Here is a 13,954-nt window from a genome sequence, read left to right as displayed (position 1 = left end):
CTGTTTCTGGTCCCGGTTCTGTTCTGGTTCCAGTCCCGGTTCTGGTTCCGTGGCCGGTGCCGGGTGGGTCCCGGCTGTGGCGGCGCAGAATAAACGAACTCTGAGCGTAGAGCAGAGACGGCTCCGGCTCGTGTTTGGGCTCTGGGGGTTTTGGAAGGGTTTTTGGGGTCATTTTGGCTTTTTCAGGGGAGTTTTGGGGCCGTTTTTGGGCTCTGGGGGCTTTTCTCGGGGGCGTTGAGGGGTTTGTTTTTGGGGATTTGTTCTCTTTCTAAGGGGCTTTTTTTGGTTATTGGGAACCTTTTTTGGGTGGGTTTTTTTTTTTTTTTTTGGGCTTTCTTGGGCTTTTTGGAGGTTTTGGGGCTTTGGGAAAGTTTTTTGAGCTTTTTTGGAGTGGGTTGGGGGCTTTGCTCTTCTTTTGGCCTTTCCTGGAGGGTTTTTGGGGGGGCTTTTGGGGGCCTGCTTTGGGTTTTTTGGAGGGCTTTTTGGGTGTTTTTTGGGGTGGTTTTGGGTTTTTTGGGGTGGTTTTGGGGTGGTTTTTGGGGCGGTTCTGGGTTTTTTGCGGGGCTTTTTGGGGTGTATCACACGGAATTCAAACCTGCCCCTCCTCGATCCCGTCGCTGCCGGGGCTCGGATCGAGCTCTTCCAGCATTTTTGGGGTTCCTGGAGCCCTTGGGGCCGCATCACGAGGAGCCGGGCGCTGCTGGAGGCGCCGAATCCCGGGGCGTCCCCCATTCCCGGAGCCCCCAAACTCCCGCAGGTCCCGGGATCCCAGCTGGGGCTCCCAGATCCCTGCAGCTCCGCCCCCGTTAATTACCAATCAATCAAATTATCGATCAATCAGCAAAGGAGCCACCCCGGGACGCTCCTCCAGCTCCACGAAATCCCTGGGAAAACCCCGGGCAGGATGCGTTTATCCCCCTCCCAAACCGGACATCAAAACCCCACTTTCATTTTGATTTTCCCCAATATTTTTATTTTTTCCCCATTTTTTCCTGCTGCTCCGTTTCCCGGGAGCCTCTGCCAGGCTCCTGCCCCCGCTCGGAGACGCCGTGGGAGGCGAGTGCCGAGCTCGCGTTTCCTCTCCGGGGGAGCCGGAGGTGACAGCGCTGTGTCACCGGTGCCATCTGTGCCACCACCCCGGCCCGGGGACACGCCGTCATTCCCGGGATCGCTCAGCAGCAGCTCCTGGAATTATCCGGGGCTGGCCTGGTGGTCCCTACCCCTCAGAGAGGAGGAAAAGCTGATTTTCTTAGGAAAAGTGGTAAAAAATGAGCCCCGAGTGGATTCTGGAGCCTCGGACGCGCCGCGGTGGCCTCGGGACCTTTCCCCGGGCTCTGTCACCCGGAGGTGACACTCTGTCGGTGCTTCCCCCCCCAGAGGGGACAGGACGCCCTGGCGCCGGTGCCACCCTCTGGAATGGGATTTTCCAGCCCAGGGAATCCCGGTCCGGCCGTTTTGCTCTTGGTGGCCGAGGTGGTTTTGCTCCTTTGCGATGTCCCCATCCCTGTCCCCATCCCTGTCCCCATCCCTGGCTGGATTCCTGCTGCTGGGAGGGAGGGTTTTCCCGGTTTTCCAGCATTTCCATGGAATCCGGCTGCAGAGGCAGCTCCGGGGCCGTTCCCGTCCCTTCAGCCCCTGCCCCCCGAATGTCTGGGGGTGCTGCAATCCCCCCTGGCCCGGGGGTTCCCTCTGCCGATCCCAAACATTCCAGAGGCTGTCCGAGGGATCCCCGCCGGCCGGGGCAGCTCCCCTCCGCTGCCCTCGGCTCCAAACTTCCCGGAAAAAGTTGGGAAGGGGGAAAAAAGGCCCCGGGGACAGAGGGGGGGGTCCCGGTGCTCCCCTTTTCTCCCCAGTGGGGCTCCGTGGGAAACGCAGCCGTGGGAAGAGCAGGGAAATCCCATGGCATGACCCAGCGCTGTCCAGAGGGGCTGCGGGGACCCCAAATCCCCCAAATCCCCGGGAATGGCTCAGGTGAGACAATTCCAGCAGCTTGGACCTGTCCTGCCGCCCTCTGCTCCTCCTGCCCACACCCTGCGACAGCTCCCGGGGTGGCCCCACGGTTTGTCCCCATGGCCCAGGGCCCTCCTGTGCCCCTGGGGGGGTCCCTGCCTCCACCAGGAGGCTCCGGGATGCTTTTGCTTCCAAATCACCGGGCGGAAATCCTTCACTTGCACTTCAAAGCCTTCGCGGCCGGCCCTCGTCAGGAGGGGTTATTCTGGGGCGCTGTTTGCGGCAGATCCCGTCCCCGCGGGTCCCCGCGGACCCTGCCCGCCCTTCCCCGCTGCTGTCCCACCCTCCGGTGCCCTTCCAGGGGCTCGCTGCCTTCCCTGGGCGGTGATCGGTGGAAATTCCAGCGGGAGCGGCCGCGAGGTGTCGGTGCCCCCGCCCCGGCATCGGCCTCCCAAAATATTCCCGGCCTCGCGGTGCGCTTTCAGCGGCCACGGCATCTCCTGGGATCTCGGCACCCCTGGGAGGTGCCCCCCAGTGCCAGGGGCCTGCCCGAGCCCCCCGCTCAGGCTGCTGGAGCCCCTCCAGGCTCTCCAGGGGAATCCGGACTGGGAACCCCAGTTCGAAGCTCCCAGTTTGAAGCTTTGCTCCCTTTGAGTCTCCTGCTGGGACCCAAAACCCCGAGCTGGATTCTCCACGGTGACAGAGCCGTGCTCAGGACCCGGACTTCTCCGTGCTGCCCTCTCCCAGCTCAGCTTTGGGGCCGGATCCCGCTCAGGGCCCGTCCCTGGGGCTGCTCCTTGCCCCCGGCTCCTCCAGAGGCCTTGGCGGGGATGTTTGGAGTGTCGGGGTCCCGCAGATCCCCCCGGCTCCATCCCTGGGGCTGCTCCCCATTCCCAGCCCCATCCCTGGGGCTCTGCTCCCCTCAGCTCCATCCCTGGGGCTGCTCCCCATTCCCGGCTCCATCCCTGGGGCTCTGCTCCCCTCAGCTCCATCCCTGGGGCTGCTCCCCATTCCCAGCTCCATCCCTGGGGCTCTGCTCCCCATTCCCAGCCCCATCCCTGGGGCTCTGCTCCCCGTTCCCGGCCCCTCTGCTGGGGTGGGGTGAGGCCCTGGCAGGATCTCGTGCCACCGGGGGCACTCAGAGCCGGGGATGTGTCCGTCCGTCTGTCCGTGCCATTCCAGGGGCTGTCCTCGGCCGCCAGGGTGGCAGTGTCCCCTCCCCGGGGGTTTTTGTCCCCCGGAGCCCCCGGCGGGCGCGGCGAAAGGAGAGCAGCTATTAATAACCCTGCACAGCCGGGAGAAGATGTGATTCCATCATGGAAGCGGCTCCGAGAACAATTCAGGGAATAAAATGTTCGGGGGGGGGAGGGGGGGTTGGGGGGCGGGGGCAGGGGGGGAGCCCAGCCCCCACCGCGCGGGGCTGCGGCTCCGCCATGCCGGAGCCCCCCGGGGGTGCAGGGGGAAGCCCCCCGGCCCCGCGACCACCCCCGGGGGGGCCGGGCGGGCACGGGAGGGGCCCGGGGGTCGGTGGCGCCCCTCCCGGGGCGGGCCGCGGCAGGGGGGTGGGGGTCCGGGCTCCGGCGCGCGTGTCCCCCCCGGAGCATCCCCGGGACCGGCCGTGCCCCGGAGGGGGGGTCACAGCCCCGGGGGCGGCCCCGGCGCGTGGCGGGGGAGGGGCTGGCGGCCGCCCGGTGCCCACGTGGTTTGTCGGTGTCTCCGGAGCGGAAGAAACGGCGGCGGGGCCGGGGCTGCGGCGGGGACCGGGAACGGCAGCGGGACCCGGCGGGGCGGGGACGGAGCCGCATCCCGGCGGGCGCCGCCGCAGCGCAGCAGCAGCGCCGGTGAGTGCGGGGCCTGGGCCGGGGGACAGCGGGAGGGGCCGGGGGGGCAGAGCGGGCTGCCCCCGCCCCACCGGGCCTGTCCTCTCCCGCCACAGCGCGACCCCAGCCCCGGCCCCAGCCCCATCTCCCCCCGCCGCCTTCACCATCCCGGCTTCATCCTCATCCGCGGCTCCATCCTCACCTCCATCCTCATCCTCACCCCCATCCCCATCTCCCTCCCCGGCTGGATTCGCATCTTCATCCCCACCCTCATCCCCATCCCCGGTTCCGTGCCCATCTCCACCCGTGCTTCCATCCCGCTCCCATCCCCATCCCCGGCTCCATCCTCATCCTCGTCCCCGGCTCCATCCTCATCCCCATCCCCGGCTCCATCCTCATCCCCATCCCCGGCTCCATCCTCGTCCCCGGCTCCATCCTCATCCTCATCCCGTCCCGGCTCCGCCCCGGACCCCTCCCGCGTTTCCGTCCCCGTCCCCCGCCCGGCGACCCCCGGCGCGCTGCGGCCCCGGGCTGAGCGGGGGGGGGCGGGCGGCACCGGGCCGGGCCGGGGGCGTTCGGGGACGGTTTCCCGGAGGCTCCGGGGCCGCCGCAGGCCGGACCCCCCCCGCTCACCCTCTTGCGACCCCCGTCCGCGCTCACCCGCGCTCCGGGCCTGGCTCCGGGCTCGGGGGCGCGCTCCACCCGTCCCCCTTTCCCCCCCGGTTCTCCCCCGGTTCCGCGCCGGTTCCGCGCCGGTTCCGCGCCCGCTGCCCTCGCTCGTGGCCATGGCGGCGCCCCCAAACCCCCCCCCCCCGCGGCCCCCCCAGCCCCTCAGTACCGGGACAGCGCCCGGGGGCCCCAGCAATGAGCAGGGGGCTCGTCCCGGCCGCGGCCACCGAGGGTCGGGGCAGGGGGGCTGCCCTAGGCCGGGTCCCACCGAGCGCATCCTCCCGACCCCAAAAAGGTTTTTTTTTGGAGGGGCAAGCCCTGTCCCCAGCCCAGCCGGGTGCCAGAGGCCCGGCAGCACCCACAGCCTGGCACATCCCATCCCCGTTCCCGTCCCCGTTCCCGTCCCCGTTCCCGTTCCCACCGGAGCCCTGAGCCGGCCGAGCCCTCGGGCAGTGTCCCAGTCCCGGGGAGCCGCAGCCCCATTTTTGCTCCTTTTCCAAGCCCCATGTCTGTTTTTCCCATCCTAATTCCGTTTTCCCCGTCCCCATTCCGTTTCCCCGTCCCCATTCCGTTCTTCCCCAGGCACTGCCGGCCTCCAGGAGGGCCCGGGAGCGCGGAGGGAGCGGCGGCGCCGCGGGGACCCCGATGAGAGCAGCTCGGGCTCCCGCCGATCCTCTCGCGGCCGATGCCCGGAGCTCCCGCGCCTGAGACTCGCCCGTGCCAGCCCCGGGACACGCCGGTGGCACGCCTGTGACACGCCGGTGACACGCCTGTGACACGCCCGTGCCCGCGCCGCAGCCCTGCCCAGCCCGCGCCGCTTCGCCCCGCGCCCGGGGCCCGCTGCAAGGCAGGTGTCCCCGCGGCTGGGGAAACTGAGGCACGGCAGGCCGGGGAGCAGCAGGGGACGGCCCGGGCAGCTCTGGGCCGGGTTGGGGACACAGCTGCCGCCAGGCACTGCGTGTTGGGGACAAAGGGGGTCCTGTCACCACGGTGCCTCTGCTGTCAGGGCCTGGGACCCCCCCCGAGCTCCGGGGAGCCTCACTGGGGGGGGTCACCAGAGCTTGGGGGGGTCTCATCGTGGCTTTGGGGTGCCTCAGTTTCCCCAGGGGTTGATGGCAGCGCCCTCCCTGCCCGAGCAGAGCCGTGTCCCCTCTGTCACCACCCCGAGGTGGATTTAAGACCCCGCTCCGTGATTCATTCCCCGTGCCCCAGCCCCCAGGTGCCCACGGGACCCCCTGGCCTGGGGGTCCAGCGGGGCCGGGCTGTCCCCAGGCTCCACCAGCGGCTCGAGGGGGCCGTGCTGTCCCCCCCGTCCCCCCGCAGGCCTCTCCTCCCCCTGCCAGCTTTGCGCCATGAATTATTTGTGCGGCGCTGGCTCCCGCATGTCTGCGAGCCGCCCGGGCTGCGCGGGGTCCCGGCTGCCCGCGGGATCCCGGCCCGGGCCGGGGGGCAGCACCGGAGCGGGCCGAGCCGGCTCGAGGGGCTTCTCCCACCGGGAAACCTCCCGGGAGCCCCGGAGGCGGCGGCAGAGCGGGACGGGCGCGGTGGGGACCCCCGGCGGGGGCTGGGGACGGTGCCCGGAGCCAGGTGGCTCCCGGGGGGCGAGCGGCAGCCGGAATTTAGGGCACGGCTGCGCGAGGCGTGGGAGGCCGGCAGGGGAAGCGGCTCGCGTGCGGCGCAGGGCGGCAGCGGCGGCACCGGCCGCTGTTTCTGCGCTCCTGCCCCGCAGGGGACGGCAGCAATGTCACCGTGTCCCCCGGGGGGCTCTGCCGGGGGTGCTCTCTGCTCCCACCCTCGTGCCCACGGAGGCTGGGGGGTGTCAGGACTCTGTCCCCTCTTTTCCCAGTGGGGACGGAGGGGATGGCGTGGCCGGTGTCCCCTTGTCACCCCCGGGGACAGCGTGGCGTTGGAGCTGCTGGCGGTGGCAGCTCCTGGGACTGTCCCCGGTGCCGCTGGGACGGGCTGAGCTGCCACAGACCCTGACCCGGCCGGGCTGGCTGGGTCACCACCCCGGTGTCCCCGAGCGCTGCCCCGGCCGGGTCCCCCCCCCCCCCCGCCCGGTGTCACCGGTGTGTAACCGGTGTGTCCCCAGGCAGGACATGGACTCCATGTTCGAGGACGACATCAGCATCCTGACGCAGGAGGCGCTGGGGCCGGACGAGGACTGGTTGGACAGCCCCAACACCGACCTGTCGGGCGAGATGTGCTCGGCCTCGCACTTCGCCCTCATCACCGCCTACGACGACATCAAGAACCGGCTGACGGCGCTGGAGAGGGAGAACTCCACGCTCAAGCGCCGCCTCAAGATGTACGAGGTCAAGGTGAGGGGCCGGGGGGGCTCGGGGGGCGCGTGGGGCCGGGGGCTCCCCGCTGACCGCCTGCCCCGCGGCCGCAGTACCCCCTGATCGGCGAGTTCGGCGAGGAGCACATCTTCTCCCTCTACGAGGCCAAGGAGAACTCGCTGCTCAAGAGCGAGAAGGCGTCGCTGCAGCAGCAGCTCAACCAGTTCCAGCACGAGGTGAGCTGGGGCAGGGGGTCTGGGGGGGCTTTGGGGGGTCCCCGAGCCAGCCACGGACCCCCAAATCCCCCCCCCCCCGCCTTCCCCCGGCAGCTGCAGAAGAGCAAAGAGCGGGAGGAGCAGCTGGAGGAGATGATCCAGGCCTACGAGAAGCTCTGCGTGGAGAAGGCGGACCTGGAGACCGAGCTGGGAGAGATGGTGGGTGGCGGCCACCGGCAGGGGACAGCGGGGTCCCCGTCCCTTCTCCAGGACAGCACCCGGGCCCGTGGTGTGCCCACCCGTGGGGATGCGGGGCTGGGGGGGGCGGGGCCTTTTGGGACGCTCAGATTTATCCATCTTCCCGCTCCCCCCGCCAGGGCTCCGGTGTCCCGGTGCCAGCCGGGCACCCCCGGCTCCCCTTTCCCAGCCAGGGAGCCCCCCCTGCCGTGCCACGGTCACCGGCTCGACCCCCACCAAAAAGGACCCCAAACCCCGCGTGTGCCGGGCCGGGGGGGCAGGACGGGCGCCGGGGAGGGGGCGCAGCGCGGCCGAGGCTCAGCCCTGTCCCCTCTGTCCCCTCGCCGCGCAGCGGGCGCTGGTGGAGACGCACCTGAGCCGCATCCGGAGCCTGGAGCAGCAGCTGCGGCAGCGCGACGGCGGCGCCTTCCCCGGGCTGGGCGCCCAGGACGTGCCGTTCATCGCCCTGCACCCCAACCCCGGCCTGAGCCACGGTGAGCGCCCCTCCCCGCCCCGCCGCGCCCCCCGCGACCCCCGGGAGCCCCGGGCGGCGGCGGGGGCTGAGCGAGCGGTGCCCGCAGTGCTGGAGCGCGCCGGGGGCTGGCAGAGCCGCGGGCTGGAGGCCGAGCTGGAGGCGGCGCGCCAGGAGAGCCAGCGCGCCCAGCACCGCGAGGAGCACCTCAAGGCCGAGTGCGAGAGGCTGCAGGCCGAGCTGAAACACCTGCAGGACAGCCGGGAGCAGGTGAGGGGCAGCGCCGGCCCCGCGGAGCCCTCTCCGTGCCCAGGCTGGGGGTCCAGGGGCCGAGGGGTGTCCGGGAGCAGGAGTGGGGCAGGGTGTGACCCCACAGGACCCCCCCTGCCCGGGGCGGGGGTCCCGGTGCTGAGCGGGGCTCTGCTGTCCCCAGGAGCAGTCGGAGCGGGACATGGCCTGGGTGAAGAAGGTGGGCGACGACCAGTAAGTGCTGCGAGGGGACCGGGGGGACACACGGGCCAGCCTGTGGGGCACGGCGGCCACCCCACACCTCGGGACGGGGGTCCCGGGGGGTTCCCGCATCCCAAAATCACCCACTGCGCCCCGGGGGTTGGGGGGGCTGCGGGCGCGGGGTGCCCGGTTCCCGGTGCCAAATCACCCAGTGCCCGGTTCCCGGCGCCCGTGCCTTGTCCTGGTGCCCGGTGCCCGGTGCCCGGTTCCCGGCGCCCGTGCCTTGTCCTGGTGCCCGGTGTCCGTGCCTTGTCCCGGTGCCCGGTGCCCGTGCCTTGTCCCGGTGCCCGGTGCCCGGTGCCCGTGCCTTGTCCCGGTGCCCGGTGCCCATGCCCTGTCCCGGTTCCCGGTGTCCGTGCCCTGTCCCGGTGCCCGGTGTCCGTGCCCTGTCCCGGTGCCCGGTGTCCGTGCCCTGTCCCGGTGCCCGGTGCGGGCCCGGCGCTGCCTCCAGAGGGCACTGACGGTTCGCGGCTGCCGAGAGAGCGGCACCGAGTGGCACCGAGGCGCTGACGGTGTCCCCGGACCCCCCCAAACCCCCAAGGTCTCCCGGTGGCGCCGAGGCGGGGCCGTTGTCCCCGCTGTCCCCGGCGCTGGCCTCGTTGCCCCGCGGTCCCCACGGCGGGCGGTGACAGCGGGGCCGAGCTGCGGACGGATGGGAGGTGACAGCGGGCCGGGAAGGGGCCGCGCTGTCGTTTGGGGGGCCGGGTCGGTCTCCCCCCGCTCCGGAGGTGTTGGATGCTGTCGCCGTTCCTGTCGCCCTGGTGCAGATCAGAGCGAGGGGACCCGGGGGGGGGGGGCTGGATCCTCCCCGCGGGGGCTCCCGCCTCTCCCTACCCCTCCTGAACTCCCTCGATTTCCATGAAATTCCCTCGATTTCCATCAATTCCCTCGATTTCCATCAATTCCCTCGATTTCCATAAAATTCCGCCACCCGAGCTCACCCCCGATCGCCCCCACCCCCTCTCACCCCCTCCCCACGGCACCCACGGAAATTAAAACTCCCGAATGTCTCCCTTAACTTTCCCCGACCACCAAAATCTTTCTTTTTTAAGCCCAAATTCGCCACGCTGGGACGGGGAAACTGAGGCAGGGCTGGCTCCTCACCCCCTCCGCGGGCACAGCTTTCCCCTCCGCGCTCTTTTCTTGTCGATTCAGCTCTTTTTTGTCACCTGCTTCTCTCCGCCACTGTTTTTTTGGGTGTGAAAAGCGCCTTATCGGCGTTTTCCATCTCCGGGTGATTTTCTGGCGCTTCTGCCGCGCTGTGCTCGGGGCGGGGGTCCCCCCGCGTCCCGATCTTCCTCCTCTTTTTTTTGGTTCATTTTCTGGTTTAGAGTTTTTTTGGCTTTCTGAGCTCGCGGTTGTTCCCTCTTGTGCTCCCCCGGGGAAAACCAGGAGCCAAATCCTGAGGAAAGCCCTGGAAAGAGCGGGGTGGGGACTTGGGGGCTCAGGCCACCCCTCCCGCTTCCCCGCCCCGCGTTTTTGGGGGATTGTGTGGGTTCCAATGACTCTTGCACCCATGGGTGCCAGTGCCGGGCCTGTCCCCACCCCGGGCTCCTCCAGCTCTGCAGCAGAAAAGGGCCTGGGGGACACAAAGGTGACATCCTGTGTGTGTCCCCTGAGATTTTTTGTTTTCTTTTCCTCCTTTTCTTTCTTTTTCTTTTTCTTCCTTTTCCTCCTTCTCTTTCCCTTTCTCTTCTTTTCCTCCTTTCCCTCCTTTCCCTCATTTCCCTCCTTTCCCTCCTTTTCTTTCCCCTCCTTTCTCTCCTTTTCCTCCTTCTCTTTCCCTTTCCCTCCTTTCCCTTTCCCTCCTTTCCCTTTCCCTCCTTTCCCTCCTTTTTCTCCTTTTCTTTCCCCTCCTTTCCCTTTTCTTCTTCACACATTTTTTTCCCCTCTCTGTCTGCTCTTCTCCTCCTCTCCCCGTCACTCTTTCCCGTCCTTTCCCGATCCTTTTCCTCGCTGTCCCCGCTCCCGCTCGGTTCCCGCCGTGTGGCGGTGGCGGTGCCGCGGGGCCCGGCCCGGCGCTGTCAGCCGCGCTCACGAGCGGCGGCTGCGGGTCCCCGCGGTGTCACAACGGCTCAGCGGGACCGAGCTGCGGCCCCGCGGCTCCTTCGTCCCTTCGCGTCCCCGCCGAGAATCCCGGCTGGGAAAGCGGCACCGGCTCGGGGCAGAGCCGATGGTTTTGGCGGCGCTTCCAAGCGAGGGGAGCCGCACCCGCCCCGCCCCGGCCGCTCCCGAGCGCGATCCGCGGCCACGGCTTCTGCCTTCGGAGCCAAAAAAATGAATTTGGGTTGGTTTGGAGCTGGTTCGGGGGGACAGCGGGACTCTGTCCCCTGTGGGAGTTGTCCTCTGGGTCGGCTGGTGTGGCCGGGGTGGAGACAGGGAACTTCAGACCCCCTGAGGTGGCTTTTTTCCACCGTGGGCCGTGATTTCCTCAGGAATTCCCCGGAGGAACGCTGGAAGCACCATCCAGGCAGCAGCACGAAACCTTTTCCCGTTGTACTCCCTAAAAAACCAAACCAAAACCAAACCAAAAACCAAACCGACCGAAATTCCGGGGGGAGGCCAAGGCCTGCCGGAGGATTTCCCCCCCGCTGGAGGATTCCACCCCTCCCGAGGGGCTGAAAGGGGTTTAATCCCTGCTGAAGGGTTTCTCCGGTGACCCCCACGGCCCCCTCTGCCCCGCAGGGTGAACCTGGCGCTGGCCTACACGGAGCTGACGGAGGAGCTGTGCCGCCTGCGCAACCTCAGCTCGCTGCAGAGCCAGATCCTGCGGGCGCTGCTGCAGGACAAGAGCCTCAACGGGGGTGAGGGGGACCCCGGGGGCTGCCGGGCGGGGATGGGGGGCACAAACACCGGGAAAAGGGGGCGGGTGAGCTGAAAAGGGCGGGGGTGAGCTCCGGCAGGTGTCGGGCCCCAGGGGTGCCCAGCCCTGGGAGTGTCCCGCAGCCAGGGCGACCCTAGCTGGGTAAATGTGGGAGTATCCATCCCAAAATATCCATCCCTGGGACCATCCCACCCCAAAACATCCATCCCTGGGACCACCCATCCCCGGCTGCACCCCCCCCGCCCAGAATCTCCTGGGGGGTCCCCACAGCAGCATCCTCCCTCCCCCCACCCTCTGGGATGCCCACAATTTTCCACATTTCCACATCTCCACATCTCCACATTTGCACATTTTCCTCATTCCCACGTTTCCACATTTCCTCATTCCCACGTTTTCCCACGTTTCCACATTTCCCCATTCCCACGTTTTCCAAGCCGCCGAGCTAACTCGGAGCGCTCGCCGCGTGTCCCCCTTGTCCCGTGCCAGGCCAGCGCCACTCGCCGCTGTCCCAGTGCCACTCCCCGGCCCAGCAGCGCCGCTCGCCCGCCCCGCAGTGCCCCTCGCCCGTCCCTCCGGGCCGCTCCCAGTGCCAGTCTCCCGCCCTCCAACGCCGCTCGCCGGGGCCCCCCAGCCAATCTCCGGCCCAGCAGCGCCGCTCGCCGGCCCCCGGCCCCTGCCAGTCCCCGGCCCAGCAGCGCCGCTCGCCGGTGCCCCCCCCCGAGCCAGTCGCCGGCCCAGCAGCGCCGCTCGCCCGCCCCGCCGCCGCCGCCCTGCCCTTCGCCCGGCTCGGCGTCGCCGCACCGCCTGCCCGGCGAGAGGACGGAGCTGGGCTACGCCAAACCCTCGAGCCGCCACATCAAGGCCGGCTTCCAGGGCCGCCGCAGCTACTCGGAGGTGACCAACGTGGCCCTGTACCAGCAGAGCCGCTCGCTCTGGCTGCAGCCCGAGGCCTCCACGCTGCCCAAGCACCGGCCCTACGGCGAGCTCTACCTGGGGGGCGCGGGGGCCCCGCTGAGCGCCCACGAGCCCTTCGAGGAGCACGTCCGCTTCGAGAAGCAGTCGTCGGACGAGGAGGAGTGGGCGCTGCCCAGCCCGCCCAGCCCCGAGGCCGGCGCCATCCGCTGCGCCTCCTTCTGCGCCGGCTTCCCCGTGCCCGACGCCGACGCCGTGCACCGGACGGCGGCCGCCTACGCCCGGGCCGAGCACGCCCAGTCCTGGCCTTCCATCAACGTAAGAAGGACCCCCCGATGTCCCCGCGGGGTTTTGGGGTGGGTTCGGCCGTGGGGAGCGTCGAGGGAACCGCCCCAGCGCGGCGGCGCCCCGCAGAGAGGCGGCGTGCCTCAGTTTCCCCGTTTGTCGCCCGGCCTCCCGGCTGGCTGGGGGCACTGGGGGGGGTTCTGGGGGGGTGACAGAGGGGATGAGGCCACCCCCGCCGTAGAGGGGTCTCGGCATCGCCCTGTGCCCCCGCAGCTGCTGCTGGAGACGGTGGACTCGGAGGTGCGGAGCTGCCCGCTGTGCCAGCTGGCCTTCCCCATCGGGTACCCGGACGATGCCCTGGTCAAACACATCGACTCGCACCTGGAGAACAGCAAGATCTGAGCCTTGCCCCCCTCCCCACCTTTGGATGCTGCATGGAAACACCGGGAGCGCCCGCCTCCCGAAATACCTCCAAGTCTTCAGTAGCTACGGAAAGACTGAGCCCCCCCGCCCTCACCCAGAGCCCCCCGGAGCCCCCCGCCCGCTCGGAGCGGGTCCACCCCCCCGCCTCACCCCCCGTGCCAGGTTCGGATGCTCCGCCCGGGGTACCGGGGTCACGCCGAGCCGGGCGGCGGCCGGAGGGGACCCGTCCGTGCCCCTGGGTGTCCTCTGTCCCCTCGAGTGATCTCAGGGAGGATCCGAGGGGCCGAGTCCCGGATCCGGCCCCCAGGAAGCAGGTGAGGGGAAGGGGCCGCCCCTTCCCCGGCCCGCGGGGTCACGGGTGGGAGCGGGGGGCAGCTGCCGGTTCTCGGTCCCCTTTGCCCCGTCCCGCCGGTTCAAGCACCTTCCCACTCTTTTACATTAAAAGCGCCCCCTGCCCCCCAAATTTCCCCCCCTCCGCACAACCGTGCTGATGAGAAACGAGCCCGGAGGAGCAGCACGGACCCCCCCCGGCCCCCCAACATTGCACTGGGCTCCCCGGGGCTCCCCCTGACCCCCCCCGCGCGGCGTGGGGACAGCGCAGCCCCCCAGCAGCCCCCCCAGATCCCCACCGCCCCTAGCCCTGCTTCAGCGGGGGGCTGCAGGCGGCTGCTCCCCCTGAGCCCCCCACCCTGTCACCCCCCGTCCCCCCCACGTTCGATCTACCTCAAAGCCGCCGGGAGGGGGGGGGCGCAGCGCCGTGCCCCCCCCCCGAGCCGCTCCGCGCTGCATGTCCCCCCCGTGTCACAGCGCAACCCCCCCGCAACGCCGGGGCGCGACCCCCGCCACGAGGGACCCGCCCTCGCTGCGACCACCGACTCCAATAAAACCTTCCCAGCGCCCGAAACGCCCCGGGGGGCGCGAGGGGTCTCCTCTCTTGGGGTCCCTGCGGGAGGAGAGGGGGGGTCCGGCTGGAGGTGACCCCCGGGATGGGGCTGGGGGCGGGGAGGGGGACAGAGGCAGCTCGTGTGGCCCTGGGGGTGACGGAGTCTGGGTGTCCTGAGGCCCCCGGCCCGTTTGGGGTTTCTGGGCAGGTGAGTGGCACCAATGGGGACGATCAGCACAAAAGCAGAGCTCCAGGTGACAGAGTGACAGAGGGGACACGGCCAGACCCGGGGGGGGCGGGGTGGATGGCGGGTGGGGGGATTCTCCCGGATTTCCTGGGGAGGGTCTGGGCAGGGGGTCCCTCTCTGTGCGCCCCTCCCTCCCTGCTCGGTGTTCTCGGGGGTCCCACACCCCCTCCTGCGGGCTGGGGGGGGCCGGGCCAGCGCCGCGGGACCCCCGGGCGGGGGCAGCCA

At 69.7% G+C, this 13,954-nt stretch overlaps 1 protein-coding gene across 1 annotated transcript; it reads left to right on the top strand.

The window, feature by feature from the left end:
• The first annotated feature begins 2,977 nt into the window (after positions 1-2,977).
• On the top strand, positions 2,978-12,706 carry TBKBP1 (TBK1 binding protein 1). Its single transcript, XM_038163392.1, is given in 12 exon segments — positions 2,978-3,791; positions 5,022-5,290; positions 6,536-6,760; positions 6,835-6,957; positions 7,051-7,155; positions 7,526-7,667; positions 7,755-7,915; positions 8,079-8,128; positions 10,841-10,959; positions 11,466-11,689; positions 11,691-12,209; positions 12,450-12,706. Coding segments are annotated over 10 exon segments (1,794 nt in total). The 5' UTR covers positions 2,978-3,791; positions 5,022-5,290; positions 6,536-6,538; the 3' UTR covers positions 12,579-12,706.
• The last annotated feature ends 1,248 nt before the right edge of the window (positions 12,707-13,954 follow it).

Source organism: Motacilla alba, chromosome 27, assembly GCF_015832195.1.
Source record: "Motacilla alba alba isolate MOTALB_02 chromosome 27, Motacilla_alba_V1.0_pri, whole genome shotgun sequence".
In the NCBI taxonomy this organism is placed as follows: Eukaryota; Metazoa; Chordata; class Aves; order Passeriformes; family Motacillidae; genus Motacilla; species Motacilla alba.
Note: the sequence above shows the minus strand (reverse complement) of the source record. Positions and strands in the feature narration are given on the sequence as shown.